Source organism: Sphaerodactylus townsendi, linkage group LG02 (assembly GCF_021028975.2).
Source record: "Sphaerodactylus townsendi isolate TG3544 linkage group LG02, MPM_Stown_v2.3, whole genome shotgun sequence".
In the NCBI taxonomy this organism is placed as follows: domain Eukaryota; kingdom Metazoa; phylum Chordata; class Lepidosauria; order Squamata; family Sphaerodactylidae; genus Sphaerodactylus; species Sphaerodactylus townsendi.
Window position 1 is genome coordinate 76,951,247 of NC_059426.1, and position 21,316 is coordinate 76,972,562.

Below are 21,316 nucleotides of genomic sequence, written 5' to 3' on the forward strand. Positions count from 1 at the left end.
CCAATTTGTTTTTCTAAGATTTGAATTGTAGGGTGGTGGATTTTTTGTTGTTGCAAACTTGTGATTTTCTCCAGGTTTGTAACATAATCCTACCTATCTACTTCCATCAATCCCAAGTTCTGTTGTTCTGATTTGTTGATCCACATACCCAAAATTAACCAGTTCAGAATTAAATGTGCAAGGCGAGGTTTAAATTTTAAGTTAATTCATATTAAATTTGAGTTGACAATTCTGATTTGGGACATTTCTGGAGATTTGGGGATAGACCTGTCAAAAAGTGGAGTTTGGGAGGTAGAGGAAGGTGCACAGTGGGGATATCAGACCACAGAGTCCACCCTTTGAAGCTGCAATTTCCTCCAGAGAAAAAGAATCTCTCTAGCCTGGAGAGAAGCTGGAATTAGGGGAGAATTCCAAACTCTACTTGGAGGTTGGCAGGACTAGTTGCAGTGCACCCAGTTCTACAGGCAGTCCTTTTGTGGATGGATTATTCGGGATTGAACATACTTTATTTATGTCTCCCAGGTTGAAGTCTAATTTGAGGCATGAAGTTTACAAGCAGATTGTTGTGGTTTTTCTGGGCTGTGTGGCCGTGGGCTGGTTGATCTTGCTCCTAAGATCGACCAGAACACGGCCACACAGCCCGGAAAACCCACAACAACCAGTTGAATCCAGCCATGAAAGCCTTTGACAATACGTTTACAAGTAGAATCTGAAGAAGGAAAAGAGCAGATAATTCACTACCCTAACTAGTGCCCTTTCTGACTCCACGCAGTGAGGCATGTGTTCGCCTGGGTGTGCACTGTGTCTCTGAGAAGGAGTTGATGCTTCCACCTCATTGCTTGGGGACCAACTTGCCTGTAGTTTGCCCTCTACTACACATTCTAAGTCTATCATAATTTTCTTCTAGATGAGTCATTCACATTCTCTTTCCAGCTGCTGGAGCCAAGAAAACAATGTCACACTGGAGTACCTAGGGGGCAGGAGGATCATTTGACCCTGGCACCATTTGCCTGGGTCACATGGGGTGCATTTTGGCCCTGCCCCTCTTCCTCCTTCACTCAGCCTCCAGCCAAACTCCTTGCCTACCCACCACTCAGAGGCCATGCCCAGCAAGTTCCACCCAGACCAGGAGCTCGCTGGTTTATTTGCTCCTCTCAGGGCTCCTCCCGGAGGACTTCTTGGCTCTGAGGAATGCCAGGTGCCCACATAGCCAGCGCAGCCCGCTCCTGTGCTGATCAGAGGTGAAGGACACAGAACCCACAAGAAGGGCTGTCAGAAGTCCTCATTGGCGGCCAGCTACCTGCTCTGCTCACGCCAGCCTGTTGGGATGTGGAAGCGACCTCTCCTCCCCCAGGCCCCAGCCAGGCCCTTGCATAGTGCTGGAGCTGAAAGCAGCTACCCCGTTTGTGCGTGCTCCGAAGTCCCTGCACCATCAGCAGAATTCCTCACAACCTACCATTTGACTTCTCCTGAATCTCCCAGGTGAAAACCCGCCTCTGGTTTGCTGAAGAAGCACCCAGATGTTTTGAGGTGACAGAGGGAGTTTGATGGGGGCAGGGTGTTTTGTGGCGATACACCATTGGTCTATCATTAGATTTTTCTGAATCTTAACACATTGTGCTGCATGATAGAAATCTTTGCTGAAAGACATGTAATTTCTGGGAGTGTCCTTCCCTAATGATTCACTACTCGCTTGTATAAGCTCCTGAACACTAACTTAATATGATAACTAGCGGAGTTCAAAAGCCTCTGTTGCAACTGTTGTTCTTTTAAGGGACCTTGGAACAGCATTGTCGCATCTTCAGGTCCTTTGGATGGCTCGATGTGGGCTTTCAGACTTGGATGGCATCTCTTCCTGCTGTTCTTTGAAGGTAGGGCAATCAGGAATTTGATGCATTTGATGCACTCGATATTTAGTTTCCTTGTACTTCCACTCATTCGTTCTTTCAAGGGACTTTATCCCTTTTTAGTACTATACATGGAAGTAGATCAGTTTTTACAAATTTAAAAACCCTAGAATCTTTTTTTAAAGATACTAAACATGAATCAAATACTAAATCAAAGATACTAAATATGAATCAAATATTTAACTACCATCATAATTTATTATATATTGTACTCATGGCTCCTGAGAGTTTGAAATTATTTACAATCTAAAATAAGATACTGTCAGCCCCATCCAAAGGGAGGTGGTGAATCTGCCAGTGGGAGCGGTGCGCAGCCATGCCAACAGATTTGCCTTCCCCACGGCACTTTCCTCAATAAAGGGGTGAATCCACTGCAGCCCTTCCGGGTAGTGGGACTGGACACGGTGCCAGCTTACCTATTCTTTGGGGGCTGGCACTGGCATAGCAGCGGCTGGGAGAGGAGCTGACGCTATTTGGCTCTCTAGCTGTCATTGCCCGTGTTGTGTCAGTAGCCCAGTCTTAGGATTTATGCCACTAGAAAGGTGGTATAAGTCCATTAAGCCCAATGGGGGCTTCCCTGCAGTGGGGAGGCTTTTGTGCATTTCAAGCCCCCCCCCCCAATGGAAAGCCTCCATGGGAGTGGCAGGTTAGTGCAGATGCAGCACCGCAACCTGGCGGCTGGCCCATTAGATGGGGAAGCGTGCTGCATCCAAAAGACTAGAAGTCATTCATTCACTGCCTCTATTTTCATTTTTTTCTTTAGGAACTCTATGCAGCCTACAACAACATTGCTGACTTAAGCCCAGTGAGCCTGTTGGAACATCTTGAGGTCCTAGACTTAGAAGGAAACAGCATTGAGGACATTGGTCAGGTTCAATATCTGGGGCTCTGTACCAAATTGACTATTCTTACCATGGAAGGCAACCTTATTTGCCTGAAACCAAGCCCACAATCTTCAGAGGTAAGTATTGTATTCAAACTTCATGACTAAATATGTATTAATTGTTTGTCTTAACATATACAGCTTTTGAGTCTCTGTTGTACATTCATTGTTGCTGCTTTTTGCTGGCTTTTAAGAACATAATTCGTTGCCACATCAATATTTTGCACAAAATTAGCTTGACTTAGCCTTGCATGCTCTCTTCTCTCTGATCCGTTCAAAGCCAAACAAGGCTGTGGCCATGTCTTCTCCCCACCCCACCCCCCAGCTGTACTATTATCGGCATTCGGAGCCTGGGAACTGTCCCATTTCTTTTGTCCCCTCTGTCCCCTTGAATCAGGAACTGTTACCACGAGTGCTTTTTGGTTCAGCACCTGTCCAGCTTTGCCCTGGAAAGGAAAGAGCAGCAGTGGGGAGCAGTGAAGGAACCCTTTCAGTGGCTATTTTTGCAGGGAAGCTGTTGCATGGAGTAGCTTGAAAAGCAGAAAATATCACACAGATTTCAGCCACCCCTGCCCATAGACCTGAATGCAAGGAGAAAAGGGCACACATGAATCTGGGAGATTCAAAATTCCCACTGAATGTATGTTTCAAAGCCTCTTGTTGTAACTGAATAAGCACAAGACGTTTCTACTATGAAAAGAAGCCTAAAAGTGTATAAGATGTTTTGGCCCAAAGACTAATACATGTATTGTGCCAGAAGCTTTTGTGAGTCAGAATCCATTTCACCACATGCATGAAATGTTGAAGAGAGAATATGAATTTAAACAGGTACTCAGAAGTGTATGACTGGGGATAAGGAAAATAGTAATACTCCAACAATCAGAGGAAACATTTTCTGTGTATAAGGTAGGAAGAGTTGTGGCTGGATTAGAAATGTTATCTGATTGCTAGTGTCACTGTTGAACAAGCAGTGTAAAGTATGAGTGAATGCTTTGGAGAATAGGGCTGAGTATTTTGGTACATTGAACAAAATTGTATTTGGTTTTGGCCTCTTTTAATTCATTAGGAATACACGCAATGTTTATCTCATATGGAAAAAGAGGAAGCAGTTACATATACTCTTCCAAGTGGTGAGGTTACAGGGGCTAGTGCTTACCTGGGTTGATTCCCTTTGAGAGCCAGTGTGGTATAGTGGTTAAGAGCAGGTGGATTCTAATCTGGAGAACCGGGTTTGATTCCCCAATTCCTCCCCCTGAGTGGCAGAGGTTTATCTGGTGAACCAGATGTGTTTCCACACTCCTACATTCCTGCTGGGTAACCTTGGGCTAGTCCAGTGGTCTGCAACCTGTGGCTCTCCAGATGTTCAAGGACCAATTGGCCATGCTGGCAGGGGCTGATGGGAATTGTAGTCCATAATATCTGGAGAGCCAAAGGTTCACCACCACTGTCATATAGGCTAGACCCACTAATCAGGACTCCAAGCCTTCAACAACTGCTCGCATTGTTTTGAATGGGGTGCCTATGCATTTTTTGCCTATTTCTTAGACTTTTTGTTGGAAGTATGGTTAAAATGGCTACACTCAAGACTGTTCTAATTTCTGTTCTAGGTCACCGACTACAACTACAGAGCTGAAGTAAAAAAACTCATTCCTCATTTAAAGAGTTTGGATGAAGTCCCTGCAAATCAAACTGCCATTCCATGTAAAATGAACAAAGATTGGCTAATAGTCAAGGAATCCATCAAAGAAGGAAGTTTGATTGAAGAAGCCACTGGTTTAGGTATGCTCAATTACTGTGTAAATCATGTTTTCATTAGCGTTTGAGGAGAAGGAAGCATAGGCATTCTCTCTTGAGCACAGCAAGAATAAGAACGGACAGTAACTTTTGGGTTGTGTATAGGGCAACAGGAGAAGAGTAGAACTAAGCATTAGAGTGGCAGAACCATGTTTTCAAATATGCATCATGTCAAACCTCTGTAAAGCAGAGAGGGAAGTGTATGGGCAGCCTGAAATAGAAAAGCAGCCAGCAGGAAGACTGTGCTGAAGTCTTCCTTCACATGCTGCTGCTGCTGAATGTTGGATACACAGCTCTTCTACCCTCACAACTAGTTTTGTCCTGTAACTTGTTTACCATGGCTCTTGGTCTGCACTAATTACGTCTTACATGGCAAAATTCATTGCTCAGGAAATAGTTTCCTAAAAAATTCTTAAACCTGTGAGATCAGTATTCATTGAAATGACCCATCCATTTATAAAATAACTTCATAAGGCTCAAAAGCCCTTCGTGTCTCATTCTGTTCAAGTGTTAATGACTTGTATGTGCAGTGCTCTGTAATGAAACTGCCCTTTATATGAGACCTTCTTTAGGTCTGAAGAAGCTCTAGGAATACAGGGAAACTTGTGCTGGTCCATCTTTATTTTGATTTAAAATTCCTGCATTGGCATAGCAACAAATAAAGCATGTACTATATATGTACATGTACTATAAAACTCCAACAATTTTTCACTTAAATGTGAAAATCTACAATCGAGTCTAAAAAAAGCTTATATTTATTTTTTTCAAGCCCATTGTAAATTTCTGTTCTCTGTTTTGCATTCTCAGACCTTAAGTATCAGCACATACTCATTTGCACTGTCATGGTGATTCAAACTGACATAAAAAATAAAGCAAGTCAGCACATTAAAACCTCTACCAGGAGCTCTTGGTTTGTACAGAAGTAATTTGAGGGACATGTGTTCATTCTTGTTCTAGAGGCTGAACATGATAAATTTTCCTCAAGATGAGGAAAGACTTTTCCAGTTTACTGTGCTTCATCGTTGCTTTGCTAACATTGAACAATTGTGCCTCCTCAATATCTTAGTGAAATCCTCCTTTTTTTTAGATTTTTATTCGGGATCAGCAAGAAGACCATGTTCTGCTGGAAGACCTCCCACAAGTAATTTCTTATCAAGTTCTAGACCACAGACTGCACAAAGACCTCCTACTGCTCATTTACTCTTTAGTAACAGCATCTTCCCAGAGTCCACAATTTCTGATGAGATGGTGCCAGAAGATGATTCCAGTGACTTAACACATGGTAAAAGATCACTTTGTGCTGTTCTTACCCACCTTTATCTTACAAGCTTCTTTAAAGAAAATATGGAAATACACATAGTTGAGGGGAGAATTGTCTTTCCCATGAACTTTATTGAGTGGCATGTACTCTGGTGCCTTGTAAGGTTGTGATCTTATTTTTGTACAGTATGACTGTGACCTCTTTCTTTTAACATTTCCACTTTCTTACTTGGAGATACCACCAGACAAGGCAGCTGAGTTCCCTCATCAACCACCCCGCCCCGATATTTCCTGAAACATTGTGTAGGGAACTAAATACTGTTTCCCCTTTCATTCTGCACAGCTAGATATGTAGGCTGAGGTCTGACTGATTTGTGTGTGCATAGTTTTATTCCTTTCAGGAGTCAGTGCCCACATCAGCAGAAGAGAATGGACAGTTCCAATGGTGACTGGCACAAAGGAATCCTTGGAGGATAGATACTGGCCAGCAGCAGCAGTAGGAGGAGGTGACATGGCAAAGGATCTATCAGAGACAATGGCAATGCCACTTCAGCCAACCCTGGTTAATACTGTGCAGAAGAAGGCAATGTTAAACCACTTCTGATCATCTTATACCTTAAAAATGCTATGATGAGACCATCCAGAGCAAAAAGAGATACAGTGCTAGAAGACCGGACCCACAGGTCAGATAGTACTCAACGGGCTACTTGGAAGAGCAGAAGATAAGGTCAGGTTGCACTATTCTTAATAGCACAACCAGATTAAAGCTGACCAAATGTTCAGGTGTTGTGAATTGATGCAAAAGGATAGTGCAGAGCTGTTTGACACACATAAAAGGAACCTGGAATGTGAGAAGTATAAATGAATGCGAGAAGTATAAAATGAGAAATAGAACATTTAAATGCTGCAATCCTGGGAATGAGTGAATGAAAGCAGACTGGATTAGGACAATGTCAGTCAGAAATTTCAGAGTATTTTACTCAGGAAGGAACAAACAAAGAAGAAACAGAATTGCTCTAATAGTTAGGTGAGATGTAGCGTAAACAGTCAGGGGCTATTAAGTAAAATCTGACCAAATAATATCCATAAGACTTCATGGAAAACCTTTCAGCATAACCAGTCAAGTTTATGCCCCAACTACAGATATTGAAGAGGAAGAAACTGAAAGCTTTATACGCAGGAAAAAAGTGATCGCACACCTAAGCAAGATATGCTGATAATCATGATGAATCTAAGATGAATGCAAAAGTGGGAAACAAAATAAAATCAAATATTGGCAGAAAATTTGGGCTAAGAGCACTAAATGAAGCAGGAGAGCAACTCATAGAATTGTGAAGACCAGAAGTTGTTAATCTTGAACATGTTTCAGGCAGCCGAACTGATAATTGTATACATAGATATCATCAGATGGCCAATACAAAAATCAAACAAATTACATAAGCAGAAGATGGAGAAGCTCTATGGTTGCTGCTAAAATAAGACCAGGAGTTGATTGTGGTATGAACCATGAATTGTTAGTATTGAAAATTAGAATAAAACTGAAGAAAAACACCAAAACATTCATATTGCCAAAATACAATCTAAACAACATCCCTGAAGTGTTTAAAGACTGTGTAAAGAACAGATTTGCATTACGAACTTCATGTAAGTGGGAACCAAAAGAACTATGGGTTGAAACTAAAGGTACTATCAAGGAAGAATGTGCAAGAATGGTGTAGTGGTTAAGACCAGTGAACTCTAATCTGGAGAACTGAGTTTGTTTCGTCACTCCACATGAGTGGCGGACTCTAATTTGGGGAACTAGATTTGTTTCCCTACTCCTACACAGCCTGCTGGATGCCCTTGAGCTAGTCACAGTTCTCTGCTGTTTCAGCCCCACTTATCTCACAATGTGTCTGTTGAGGGGAGAGGAAGAGAAGGAGTTTGTAAGTTGCTTTGAGACTCCTTACAGTTGAGAAAAGCAGGCTATAAATCCAAACTCTTCTTCAACAGCTATTCCTGTAGCAGAAAGAAACAAAAGCCTCAAAGAATGACTGCTGAAACTCTTAAAACTGCTAAAGATAAATGAGAAGTAAAAGGTGGCGGAAGTAGAATCAGCAGTCTATGTCTAGCATTCCAGTAACTGGTACATAGAGGGAATGGGAACTATTATAATAACCAGTATAAAGAAACTGAAAAGAACAACAAAAAAGGAAGAAGAAGAAATCTGTTCTACAAGATCCAAGAAATCAAGGGGAAATTCAAAGTAGGTAGGCATGCTGAAACATCAACATTAAAATATATTAACATGAAAGTACAATAACCGAACAGGACAAAAATTTTAAAAGATGGGAATATACCGAAGACCCATACAGAAAAGAACAAAGAATGACGAGATTTCTTCCAAGAAGAATTTTTTGAAGAAGAATCTGGAATTTATAAAGACTGTTACCATATATGGAATGAGAAATTCCAGATGCTCAAGCTGGATTCAAAAAAAGGAAGAGGCACGACAGGTCGTTTTGCAGATTTATATTGGCTACTGATGTATAAGAGAATTTAAGAAGAAAATCAGCTTGTTTCATAGATTACATCAAAGCTTTTGAATGTGTGGATCATGAAAAACAATGGTTAGTTTTAAAAGAAATGAATGTGTCACAAATGAAAGTTCAATCTCTGTGTAGAACATATCATAAGGAAAAATGGATTAGACTGAGAAGATAGAGTGAAAACTGGTAGAAGGAACATTTCAATTTGAGATACACTGACACCACTTTACTGTAAGAAAACTGTGAAGACTTGAAGGAGTTAGAAAAGATGCTTAAATGTAATGATGTGTCATTGGTGACTAAGATAATTCATGCTCTAGTATTCCCCATTAGCCCTGACCTGGCTAGCCCAGGCTAGAATGATATTGTCAGATCTTGGAAGATAAGCAGGGTCAGTTCTGGTCGGTATTTAGATAGGAGACCACCAAGGAATACCAGGGTCATGATGTAGAGAAAGGCAGTGGCAAACCACTTCTGAATGTCTCTTGCCTTGAAAACCCCATGGAGATGCCATAAGTCAGCTGTGACTTAATAGTAAATAAATAAAAATATTCCCCATTATTGTGTGCGAGTTTGGAAGTTGGGCAATGAAGAAAGCTGACAGGAAGGACGTTGATTGATTTTAAATTAGGTGGTGGAGGAGAGTTTTATGGATGCCATGGACTGCCCAAAAGACAAATAAGTGGGTTCTTGATCAAATCAAGCGTAGGTGCTAAAATGACCAAACTGAGACTTTTGTACTTCGGTCACATTATCAGAAGACAAGTCTCAGCAGAAAAGATAGTCATGCTAGGAAAAGTAAAGGCAAGAAAAGGGGGAAGAAAGACCCAACAAAAAATGAATTGACTTTAGATGGATTGGCCATGGCCTTCAATCTGCAAGACTTTGGCAATAGGATATTTGTTGAGATCATTAATTACAGTGATAGGTAATTGTAAGCCTGAAGCAACTTGACAATATTTTAAGACTATGGTAGTCTCCATGGGAGAAGAGTTTGTTAAGGCCAGAGGATTTTTTCTGGATGCACTCGTCTCTTCTCAGGCATTCTGTTACCTAATAGAGAAGCAAATGATTGCATACAAATATTGAATTTTGTACTTAAAGAAGAATTTTGTTCATAAAGGAGTTTTGCCTTAAACATATTTTAAGCATGGGATATGATAATGATTGACAGTGTCCATTCAGAATGATATTTTGAAGGTCTCCTCAAATGATATTGTTTTCAGTACTTCTATGCTGTTCCTAATTTTCTTCATGATTAAGGCTTACGGTATAACAGGAGTAAATTGGTATAGGGCACTTCTGCGTTCTCTTTTTCTTTATCTCGGGTTTTTTTTAAAGTTCTGCACATGTTTTGCTCCCTCCATTAGTTTAATATTTTATCCATTTTTATGAAGAGTAAAAATTGATCCATCTGCAGGGAAATAAGCTAGATGGGCAGCCCCACCCAAAGGGGGGGAGCTGAAAGGACCTGTGGAAATGGCATGCGGCTGCGCTGGTGCAGTCACCCTCCCCTGGGGGAGAGGGTAGATATATCAGTGACCACATGGCCTGCAGCCCTGCCTCTCCAAAGCCCGGAAGTTGGGACCGCTGCAGGGCAATGCTGTTACCCTACTCAGATACCAGTGGATGGAGCTGGCATAGTCAGCTTCCCCCCGGAGTTGAGGGCTGGCTGCACAGTGCACCAGCCCTCAGGCATATGCCACCAAACTTTTCAACCCTATGGGGCTTTTCCCAGGTCCCCCCACAGCTGAAAAGCCCTTCTGGAGGTGACAAGGCAGTGCTGCATCCGCACCGCGGTCCACCTTGGTGGAGTTTGGATGGGGCTGTTAATCTTCTGATACATCAAATTTACTACTAGAGGGAATAAAACATCTGCAGAATTTTTTAAAACAAGTAAAAAAACCAGGAACTTTGAGACAAGGAAAAAGAGAATGCAGAAAAGCCTATAGTTATAGCGTGAAGTTGTTGTTGATCTTTTGTGTTGTCTCAGTGGATATTCAGTTTTTAAATCAGAGTCTGAAATTCAAGCCCATCCTATGGAATTTAAAACACAAATTCAACCTTACCAGTATGAAGGTAATTGAAATTTGCCACCTCTTGGAATCTCATATTATCTGTAATGTTGAGTAAGTAGTTTGATATTATTCTCTATAATCACTAGGGTTCAATCTTTTTGTACAATCTACATAGTTTGCTTATAAAATAAAACTACTCACACTTTTGTACTATATTTTTTCATAGTCTTCTCTAATTGTTGTTGTTTTTGTTCACTTTTAAAGACCTTTTTGTCACCCTGCAATTTTTGCTGTATATAAGCAGACTAGACATTCTGCTACATGAAATATTTTTTTTAAAAAAAATATGGAATGGTAAAATGGAACAAGCCTTTTTTTCATTTCTTTTTGCCAGGTGTCAGCAGAGTGATATGTGGGAACCCTATCAAGGCTCTTCACGCACGGCGGCAAAAACTAGGTGTAGGTTTTCTTTTCTGTGTACTTTATATTAGGGTGGGAAGAAGCCAGTGTGAGATGAATGTTTCATTACTTTCCTTCTAAGCCAGGTGATTTCAGTGGACCTGGAAGGGTACAAACTCTGCTTAGGATTGTACTGCCAATGCGCTAAAAGTTCATAATTCAACAAAATGTCATAGGCCGTTTCCGCACGGGCAGAATATGGCGGCCTGGGGATGGCAAAAACGCCGTCCCCAGGCCGCCATTCGCACAGGGGGCGCAGCTGCTTCGCAGCGGCGCTGCCCTCGAGCCGCCCGCCCGGCGCCGAGCCTGCGTTTCCAGAGTGCGCTGGGAAGCGCACTTTTCTGGAAACGCTGGCTGGAAGCCGCTGCCGCTTCCCCCCCCCCCTCCCTCCCTGCACTTACCTTGTCCCCGGGCCTCCGGCGCGTCGCCGAGGCCTGGGGACATGCCCCCCTGCCCTGCGACGCTGGAGCAGGTGTGCAGGGCCCGGGGGGGGCGTGTCCTCAGGCCTCAGCGACATGCCGGAGGCCCGGGGACTTGCCGGGTCAGTCGGGCAACAGCGCTCTGCGGCGCCGTCGTCCCGGCTCTTTCTGGGACCGTTCATGCGAATGGTCCCAGCGTCGTCGGGTCGGCTTCGAGTATGCTGACCCGGCCACTTCCGCCTCCGTGCGGAAATGGCCATACATTTTTACTATCTGTAGAAAATCTTCTTAGGAAGAAAAAAAACAGCAAAGAAGGCTTAAAAACATGTCTGTGCTACAGAGGTTGTATGGGCGCCACATCAAAACACTGTCCCTTGTTGGAGGTATGAACTGCCTGATAATGTACTGCCCCATCTGTCAGCAAGAGAGGAAAGCAGAAATGGGCTAGGGATATTTTAGCCCCTGCTCAGTAAGTCAGGAGAACAAAGAAGAGGATGAGGGAATGACTTTGCATAAGATCTTCATGTTTATCTTCAAAAGGAAATGGTGCAGAATAGATTGAAAATATTTAAAACTGGGCACAGATTTGGGAGGAAATGGTGGAAAGCAGTTACCCAATAATGCACGTTGTTACCTCTATAAACAAAACTAAACTATTGGCAAAGTAGGCAGGATCACTTGCATGCCTTTGGAGGCCTTATGCACTTAATGAAAATGCAGCATCAGAAGCCTTTTTGAAAACACTGATGTTCATAAGTGAAGATTCAACCATTACATTTCTGTATTCTGTACAAGTGCTCTTAATGCAAAATAAATGCAATTGTTTCAGTTATAATTGATAGTATAATGCTTTACACAATTAAGCCCAAACTGCTGGGGAACTAAGTTGCAGTTTAACTAGACTGTGACCTGGGTGGTATCCTATCTTATTTAATAATACACAGTGGCGTACCGCCCATAGGGACATGAGGTAACCCATGTCCCTGGACGCATGCCTTTTGGTCACGTGGAGGGGTGCCAGGTGCCGGCTGGGTCCCCACACCCAGCCTTTCCCGCAGTGCAGTGCCCCAGCTGGCACCCAGTGGCTCCCCCAGTGCCAGAGCGCCACTCGCTTGTGCCCAAGGCTGGACTGAGTTGCAAGGCTTCTCCCCCACCAGGGGATCGCACTGGTGTTGTCTGGCTGCGCCAGCATTGGCCGGCGCCTAACCAGCACTGAGGCTGGGCCCTGCCATGCTGCCAGGAGCCCCCCCTGCAAAGGTAGAGCTCTGGGCTCCTGCCCTCCCTGCTGATGGGGAGGGCAGGAGCTGGCCTGCCCCCATTGCGCCCACCAGAGCTGCCTGCCAAAGCCGCTGCCATAAGGGAAGCACCGGGTGTGGGGGCGCTTGACCAGGTGTTGCCCTGGGTGCTGTTTCCCTCAATTCACCTCAGATAATACACCAGTTCCTTGTGTTCTCACTTTACCACAGAACCAAGAAAAGGAACACAAGCCAACAAAGAGCACAAAGGTGCTAGTTCAGCTCTCGATTGCTCTCATTTGTGGAACAAATTAAATTGACTACAATGTGGAACAGTTTATAGGGGGCAAAACTTACATAGGGCCCCATGGGCCAGGGAATATATTTCACCCATCCAACAGTTTCCCTTCCTTTTACTTTGTCATAAAAGTGAATAGCTACACTTCACTGTCATGGAAAAATAACATGCTGCAGTGGAGGGGGCATATGTTCCTTTCTGCCCTTACAGTGGTATCTTGACCTCTGTCAATGGGAAATGTATGAGGTGTGTAATGTATGTTCATGTGCCCTGAGCATTGAAGGGTCTTTGCTAGATAGAATCTGTCCTGATCCTGTAGTGCACTGGCTTCCTTCCTCACAAACATGCTAGTTCTAATAAAATGTGTTTTGTCTCTTAGTCATGATGGACTCCCAGTGGTCTCCTCTCACTTGTAGTGGGCTCACATGTATTAGAAGCCCAGTGTGAAAGCAAGGAAGGGCGGCTCTTCTTTAATCCTGCCATAGCATGCTAATTCATGGGATCTCCCTCAGCCCTCATGGGACAACAGCAGCTGCCTGACAGTGCCTGACAGTGGATTAGGGAGTTCTTGTCTGGACGTTCCCAGAGGGTTAGACTGGGAAATCGGGTTTCCTCAGTTCTTACTCTAAATATGGGAACGCCACAGGGCTGTGTGTTGAGTCCTTTACTGTTCACCCTTTATACATATGACTGTACTCCTGTCTATCATAGTAACACCATTATCAAATTTGCTGATGACACAACGGTGGTGGGGCTCATCTCTGGAGGGGATGAGTCTGCCTATCGGAATGAAGTGGACTGACTGCTCTCATGGTGCAGGGAAAATAACCTGGTTCTTAACACTAACAAGACAAAGGAGCTCATAGTGGACTATAGAAGGAATAGCTCAGAAATTCAGCCCTTGACTATAAATGGAGATCAAGTGGAGCGGGTGGCTAGTTTTAAATTTCTGGGCATTATGATTAAAGAGGACTTGACCTGGGGCGTACAGACTGCAGCGGTGGTTAAGAAAGCCCAGCAAAGACTGTACTTTCTGAGACTTTTAAGGAAGCAACAACTAGATGGAAAACTTCTGGTGTCCTTTTACCGCTGTGCTATAGAGAGTGTCCTAACCTACTGCATCTGTGTATGGTTCTCCAGTTGCACAGTGGCAAATAGGAAGGCGCTCCAAAGGGTGATCACTACTGCACAAAGGATTATCGGCTGCCCTCTTCCCTCCTTGGAAGAAATCTATACTTCCCGAAGCCTAAATAAAGCCCAAAATATTCTGAGGGACCCGTCTCATCCAGCACACTCTCTTTTTAAACTGTTACCATCTGGCAGACGATACAGGGCCCTCAGAACTAGGACAAAGAGGCTTAGAGACAGCTTCTACTCTAGAGCTGTGGCTATGCTAAACTCCGCTGCTTCATATTGATGTATTTGGGGCTGTGTAGGGATGGGTGGAGGAAGGGGAAAGTGAGGATGATGTATGAGTCTGAAATTGTGTGCATCGAGGAATGCTACTGTAAATTTCGTTGTGCGTGCACAATGACAATAAAATGCTTATGCTTATGCTTAAGAATTCTTTGCACCTGTTGTGTCAGATGAACTTGTAATTCATTAATGTGTGCCTTGAAATGTCAGTCACTTGAAATCAGGAATTGAAAAGGCACTAGGGTGATGTAATACAAATGCTTTCTGACAAATTCTACAAATGTTTCAGTCTACAGTAATGAACCTGTTGCAGCCACAGTGTCATCCGAATGACTCGGAAGAAACTGGTGATAGAAACGCAGAAGAAATCTTTGCTGAGCTGAAAATTTGGACGGAGCAGCATAACCAGTGAGTTCAGATTTAATCTCTAAATCAGGAGTTTGTCAAGTAATAAAACCTCCCTGCATGGAACCAAAGCAAGCTAGCTTACATTCCAGGTTGTGGCATGGTAAAATATTCCTCATGAAAGAGGAAAAAAGCAGGGAATGCCCAAATCTGTGTTGATGCAGTTACAATAAGGAAAGAATCTATGATGATACCGTGTCTCCTGGCCCATTCAGGGGGAGATTTAGAGAATCCTTGTACTTCCACCAGTACATCCACATGATTTGACTGCCTTTGTAATATCACATGAGTAAAATGATGAGCTTTCTGTGTGTGCTCACTAACATAACAAGCATTTCAGCCATTGTGTGGCAATTCTGAGGAATTGCCTTTGACTTTTAAATTCAGATGGTTTCCATATTGGAACTGATTTGTAGTCTTCAAGCCAACTCACTCCTCCTATAAGTAGGATAAATTATCTTCACAGATTGAAAAATCAAGGCCTTGTAAGCACAGATTCCCTGAAAGACATGCTTGATTCATTTTTAGCAGTTATTTATAAGGCTGTCGAAGGATATTGGTGTCAGAACAAAAGATGCAGCCCACATGGTTAAAAATAATTATTTTAATGGGATTTTGTACTTCGAGCTCCTACTTTAAAGTACACTGTAAAACGTGGAAGTCTCCCGTGCACGTGGCCCCTGTATCATCCATGTATCACACCTTTGTAATGGAGCCCCACTTTTTGGTGGCTTCTCTCTTCATGTAGCATTTCTTCGCAGGTCAAAATTGTCAAAGCCCAAATCAAAGCATTACTGAACAAGCTGTAAGATCCTGCTATTTCACCTGGGAGTAAGACTTTTTTTGGTGCTAGAGATCAAGTACATATTCTGCAGTTTAAATCTGGGCTATTTTTAGTCTTGTTTAGATATAATAGTTATGTATTTCATCTAAAATATACATATATGGATGTGATGAGCTTTTAGTAGCTGAACTGCTGCATTTTGCTTACAGTCTGTTTGCTGACCCGGAAATTTAAAATTTTCTTTATGTCTAGCATTCTTGATCCAAATCAGGACAGCAGAAGCATAGCTGCTTCTTAACCTTTGCCAGTTCCTTCCTTGTTTAAATATTTTGCTAACTATGTGAAATGTCCCTATCTCTCAATCATGAAGGGTCTGAAGAGGCTTCTCCTGATGAATTTCCTTGCCAGACTTTGTCATTAATTGTCAAAATGCGATCTGAATATTGTGATAAGTAGTCTTTAAGGCTTTCTGTCATTGGCTAAAGGACATCTGTAAATGCCATGCAAGCTCAGATTTTACTTTCTGTAGCATTTTTTTCTCCTCTTTGATTCCTTACTGCCATGGTCAGTCAACAAAATACCTTTGGAGTATTTTCCGCTTGCTTCCCTAACTCATGCTTTGGTGATGCTTTGAGGGTTGTTCCCTAGATAATACTGGGAATCTTATGTTCTCTTTAAGATGTGTCTACAGATGCTAAAGTGGTGACAGTTTATGGCTGTTGGACCTTAGATGGAGAGAGCTTGTGGGTGCATACTAGAAGCAATTCAGTCCATCTCCAGGAGACCTGTTCTCGACAATGAGACATTATGTTTTTGTTTTAAATATGGAATAACATATCCTATGTCTGGGGCAGGATGAAAATGTAATTGTGTAGGTGTAACCTTTCTGCCAGGTACCCACACACCATCCCTAGGGAGAAGGCTCTCAAAGTACTGAAAATAACACACAGTGATGAAGAGGAAGAAGAGTGGAGCCTGAGTGACAGCTGTGATGAAGATTCAAAAGAAACGAACAGTGAGAACCTAAACAAAAAGATATCTCCAGATTCTTCCTATCAGTCTGGTATTTCTCAATCATCCTCAGGTAAGGAACACAGAGAGCTGTTTATCCAGCATCTCCTATTTGCATAAAAGCTTCATATTTTATTCTACAAATCTACATTAAAAAATAATCCTGCACTATTTAGTCCATAATGGACAGCAGAGGCACGGCTGCCTGTTCATCTTTGAAGATGAACACCTTCAGGATAAATCTGCAGCTCTAGCAGGGTGCCTTTTGCTTTCAAAGAATTGATAAAAACAGACATTCATGAAATGGGAGAGGGGATGACACTGGGGTGGAAGTGAGGATGTGGCTTCCAGACACTCTTCATTCTTTTTTAAGGGATTCAATTAGTATGTTGCCAGAGTGCTAAAATAGAAAGGGTTTACCTTTTAAAAGCATTTAAAACATTTTAATTAAAACAAAATTTCAAATGTTTACAAAATGGTGTGGACACCGGAAGGAAAGCTGTATGGTTCACAGGTGCCATTTTATCCAGTGGGCTGTTTTATCCACAATAGTAACAACAGTTCTGCTCCCTAAAATGAGAATTGTTTTCTCCTTGATGCAAAGTATAATGCACCTAGTGCTGGGAAATGCATAATCTTTAGAACAATAGCAAAATCTCAAAGGAGGATGACTGAATTATGTGCGCGTAAATTAATTGTGCTTGTAATCAATTGGTTTGTAAAGTCCCCAGTTATTTAATGGTCTTGGCCAAGGAGCACATAAGGTCTGTCTCCTAAAGGACATTTTGTTAGAACCAACAGCACTAAATCAACTTTCAAAAAGTTCAGCTTTCTTTTTAAAGCAATGCATCCTGGTATTTCTTGAGGAAAGCTTTCAGAATCCTGCTGAAGATTCATGATTTTTTAACTTTTTGTTATTCGACCTCAATCAGCTGAGGCCACACAGCTGCTTTTTCCTCACAGTTCGTTTAATTCCTGTGTGTAATTGGACTGCATGGGCAGAAGCCTTTAGCTTGGCTGAGGAAGTGAATGTTTGGGCTGGATGTAATGTTCTATCTGTAAGACTCCCGAGCAGCTTAAACCTGGCCTGCAACACCCTCAATAGGTCAGCTCCTTTGAAGTGCAGTTATGTCCCGCAGCCGTGGTTTGGCTTTGCTAAAATAAACTAATTAGAAATCCATAAACTGTTTTAAGATTTTGTTCTAAATCTTTCTTTTGCATTTCAGATTCATTGCATATCTTGGAAAATGCATTACCTGCTCTTGTAAAGCACCCTCTTGTACCTTCTCCTCCAAAATGTCCCTCACCTGCATACATACCAGGTGTGAATGGTGGGTTTGTCAGAGCCAGACATCTGAAAGCACCCAACTCAGAAAAGGTAGCTCAGCTGAAGCCAACTTTCTCATCAACTGTGAACAGAGATGTGCAGCATGTGGTTGAGAAGACTACTGTTCTTAGACTCTGTGGAAAGCCTGATGCCTCATCTGACATATCTGTGTTTGGCCAGAAGCACAGGTCTTGTGGTAGCATCAATAAGACAATCAAAAGACCTATTTCAGGACCAGCAACAACTGGATCAACAGTCATCAGGTTTGGCTACATAAACTTGGCCGGGATTGCTAAAATAAATAGAAGAAATGTACATAGGATAATGGCTGTTTCATTGATCCTGTGATGATAAATATCATGGCTGAAATCCAACATAAATTTAGGCATACTTAAACGCATAAACTGCAGTGAATTCGTGCATATGTGACTCGATTAGGGTTGGAGCCATGGCCCTATTGATTTTAAACTTGCCACTTGCTTTTGATGGAGTCCTGTATTGTTGCCCTTCTCAAACAAAGAGTTCTAAGTCGTTTCACAAACTAAATATATATGAGATTGGTTATACCTTTCTTACTATAATAGGCCAGGCCTTTAATATGCCTTTAAGCATGTGAAGAGTACATTTCCCCCATCAAGGAATAATCACAAATTTACAGATATCCATACACATGTGAAACTTAGTCAGGAGCCATGACTTTATTCTTAGCTTGTATCTTTTAAAATAGCTTATCCTCCCTCTTTATTTTCTATTTGTCAGTTCATCTTTTCCTTCCCACACATTGGCAAGGGTGCTACAAATGGTATTCATTGTGTGGTTGGGAAGGAGTGTGTTTATTTAAAAGACTCACACCCTGTCTTTTTATTAGGCATATTATTCAAAGCAGTTAATGAAAAACCAAGTAAAACAATAAATCAAAATTAACGGACAATCCTAAACAGAGTTATGCCTTTTTAAAATAATTGTCTTGGAGGGGTATAACTTTGTTTAAAATTTCCCTGTAAAATAATAACAGATGAGAACATATGATTTATCATATTTTCCTAAAACATCAGCTGTAAAACATGTTCAAATTAAAACAGAACAAGGATCCATACATCTCTTCGATCAAAGCTGGTATCACCCGATAAACACTTCACTAAAACTCCCAAGAAAATCATGAAAAGGATTTTTAGAATAAAAACTTCTTAGTCTGGTTCTTGAAAATTTGCACATCTGTTACCAGATAAGCCTTTGTGGGTACTGGCTTCCACATACTCGGTACCACCATAAAAAGGTCCAGTCTTTGATTGTCCACTGTTTCTGCCTATGAGGACAAAAAGGGCATGGCCTCTGGTAACTACTTTGGGCAGTGGGCAGGTTTGTGCTGGAGAAAATTGTCCTTCAAGTGTCCCAGTCCAAAACTATATAGGGCTTTAGAGATAACAATGAGCATTTTAAATTGTGCTTGGAAGCAAACTAGAAGTCTGTGTGGGTAGATAACAGTCATCCAACATCACCCAGCAGAACTAGTGTGGAGGAATCAAATGCTGTTCTCCAGATTAGAGCCTGTCACTGTTAACTGCCACATCACCCTGGTTCTCTATTACTGGGCTAATACAATGTAATCAGAATTGGGATAACTGTGGCAAAACCATGCCTCTCATGGAAGAGCTGCTGCTAGCAAACCAGCGAAGTTGATTAGAAATGTGATGTGCCATAGGGATCAACACCTTCCCTTGTAGCCCTAGATCTAAAAACACCCCCGAACTGAGAACTGGAGTCTCTACAAAGCCCTTTAAGCCTTATTAACTGACAGCACCTTTGTCTTAGTAAGATGATAGAAATTTAGCAGGGGTGTTAATTGCACAGGGGTCATGACTAGGCTTGGTGATTCAGGTATCCCGAATCACCCAAAATGGCCAATTGTGGCCTGTTCGGGTCACATTCGGCCTGAATACAATATGCCCGAATACGAGCTGATCCAAATGAAAAATATTCAGATCAGCTTGTATACATTTAGCAGCATTCCAGGATCATTTAAATGATCCCCGCATGCAGCCGCTTCCCCCCTTCCCTCAATAAGCGCCTGAAAATGGGAGTCTCTTTAAAAGATCTCCTCTTGCAGATGCTTGCCGGGGGAAAGGGGGGGAGGTGGAATCTGAGTTTGCTGCTTTCTGACTCTTTAAGCATTATTTCAAGGAATTTTTCACTCACTTGAAAGAATGCTCAAAGAGTCAGAAAACAGCAAACTGCAGACTCCACCTCCCCCCCTTCCCACGGCAAGCACCTGCAAACGGGAGTCCCTTTAAAGGATCTCCACTTGCAGGCACTTGCTGGGGGAAGGGGTGTGTGGAATCTGTAGTTTGTTGTTTTCTGACTCTTTAAGCATTCTTCCAAGGGAGTGAAAAATCCCTTGAAACAATGTTTAAAGAGGTAAAAAACCAACAAACTAAACATCCCCCCATTCCCCCCATTCCCGGGGGTCCAAAGTTATGGTGCCCAGGCGACCTTAGGGACATGGCTAGTCACTCTGGATAAATGTCATATTTTGTAACATGAGAACATATATAATTGTAACACATATAATATAAGTCTATAATAGAAGTGTCAAGTATCTATAAGAGAAAACACTCTAGTCCCTAGTGTCAAGTATCAGTAAGAGAAGTCCCCTTCTAGTGTTTAGTATATTTATAGTGACAAGTTTAAGACCCTAAGTATCCAGGCTGGGGTGGGGGTGTGGGAATTGGGCCCATTTACCTGCCCATGAGACAAGGAAAGGGGAGGGAGGGAGAGAGTGAGGGGTGGCATGCAAGGGAGGGGAGGGAGCCCGGCATCTCAACATGACCCACCCACACTAGCGGAGAGAGGGGGAGGATGGCATGCAAGAGAAGGGGAGGGAGTGAGGTGTGGCATGCAAGGGAGGGGAGGGAGCCCAGTATCTGGACATGACCCACCCACCCTAGTGGAGGGAAGGGGATGGTGCCATGCAAGGGAGGGGAGGGGGCCTGGCATCTGGACATGGCCCACCCACTCTAGCGGAGGGAGCGGGGAGGGAGGGGGGAGGGAGGGGGAGGGAGAGAGAGAGAGGAGGGGACCCAGCATCTGGACATGGCCCACCCATCCTAGCGGAGGGAGGGGGAGGGGTGCCATGCAAAGGAAAGGGAGTGAGGGAGGGGAGGGAGTGAGGGATGGCATGCAAGGGAGGGGAGGGACCCCCATCTCCTATTAGTTCCCATTGGAAACATTGGGAGATAGAGCACCCTCTTTGGGTTGTATCATCAGGAGAGTCTTCTGAAGATATCCTAACATTTTGGTGTCACTAGCTTTAAAAATGCAGCTCTACATGCCAAAAACCAAAAATACACCAAAAATACCAAAAAAATATGACCCGAGGTATACCAAATATTAAATTCATCTTATTCGGGTACACAGATAATTTTACACCCGAATAAAGCCAAATTGAATTTTACCAAATATTTTCGGTATTACTCAAGCCTAGGCCCCTTCCGCACACGCAAAATAATGCGTTTTTAAACCACTTTCACAACTGTTTGCAAGTGGATTTTGCTATTCCGCACAGCTTCAAAGAG

General features: G+C 42.7%; 1 protein-coding gene across 5 annotated transcripts in view; it reads left to right on the forward strand.

The window, feature by feature from the left end:
* Positions 1–21,316, forward strand: part of LRRC56 (leucine rich repeat containing 56) — a 47,471-nt gene that overhangs the window by 24,966 nt on the left and 1,189 nt on the right. For 4 of the 5 annotated variants that reach the window (XM_048486698.1, XM_048486697.1, XM_048486696.1 and 1 more), the window contains 8 exons: positions 1,775–1,871; positions 2,671–2,868; positions 4,398–4,569; positions 5,672–5,866; positions 10,785–10,849; positions 14,507–14,625; positions 16,282–16,490; positions 17,644–18,007. In XM_048486698.1, coding sequence (XP_048342655.1) covers positions 1,775–1,871; positions 2,671–2,868; positions 4,398–4,569; positions 5,672–5,866; positions 10,785–10,849; positions 14,507–14,625; positions 16,282–16,490; positions 17,644–18,007 — 1,419 coding nt within the window. The remainder of the gene's footprint in view (positions 1–1,774; positions 1,872–2,670; positions 2,869–4,397; positions 4,570–5,671; positions 5,867–10,784; positions 10,850–14,506; positions 14,626–16,281; positions 16,491–17,643; positions 18,008–21,316) is intronic. The other variant, XM_048486699.1, reaches the window with a different exon arrangement.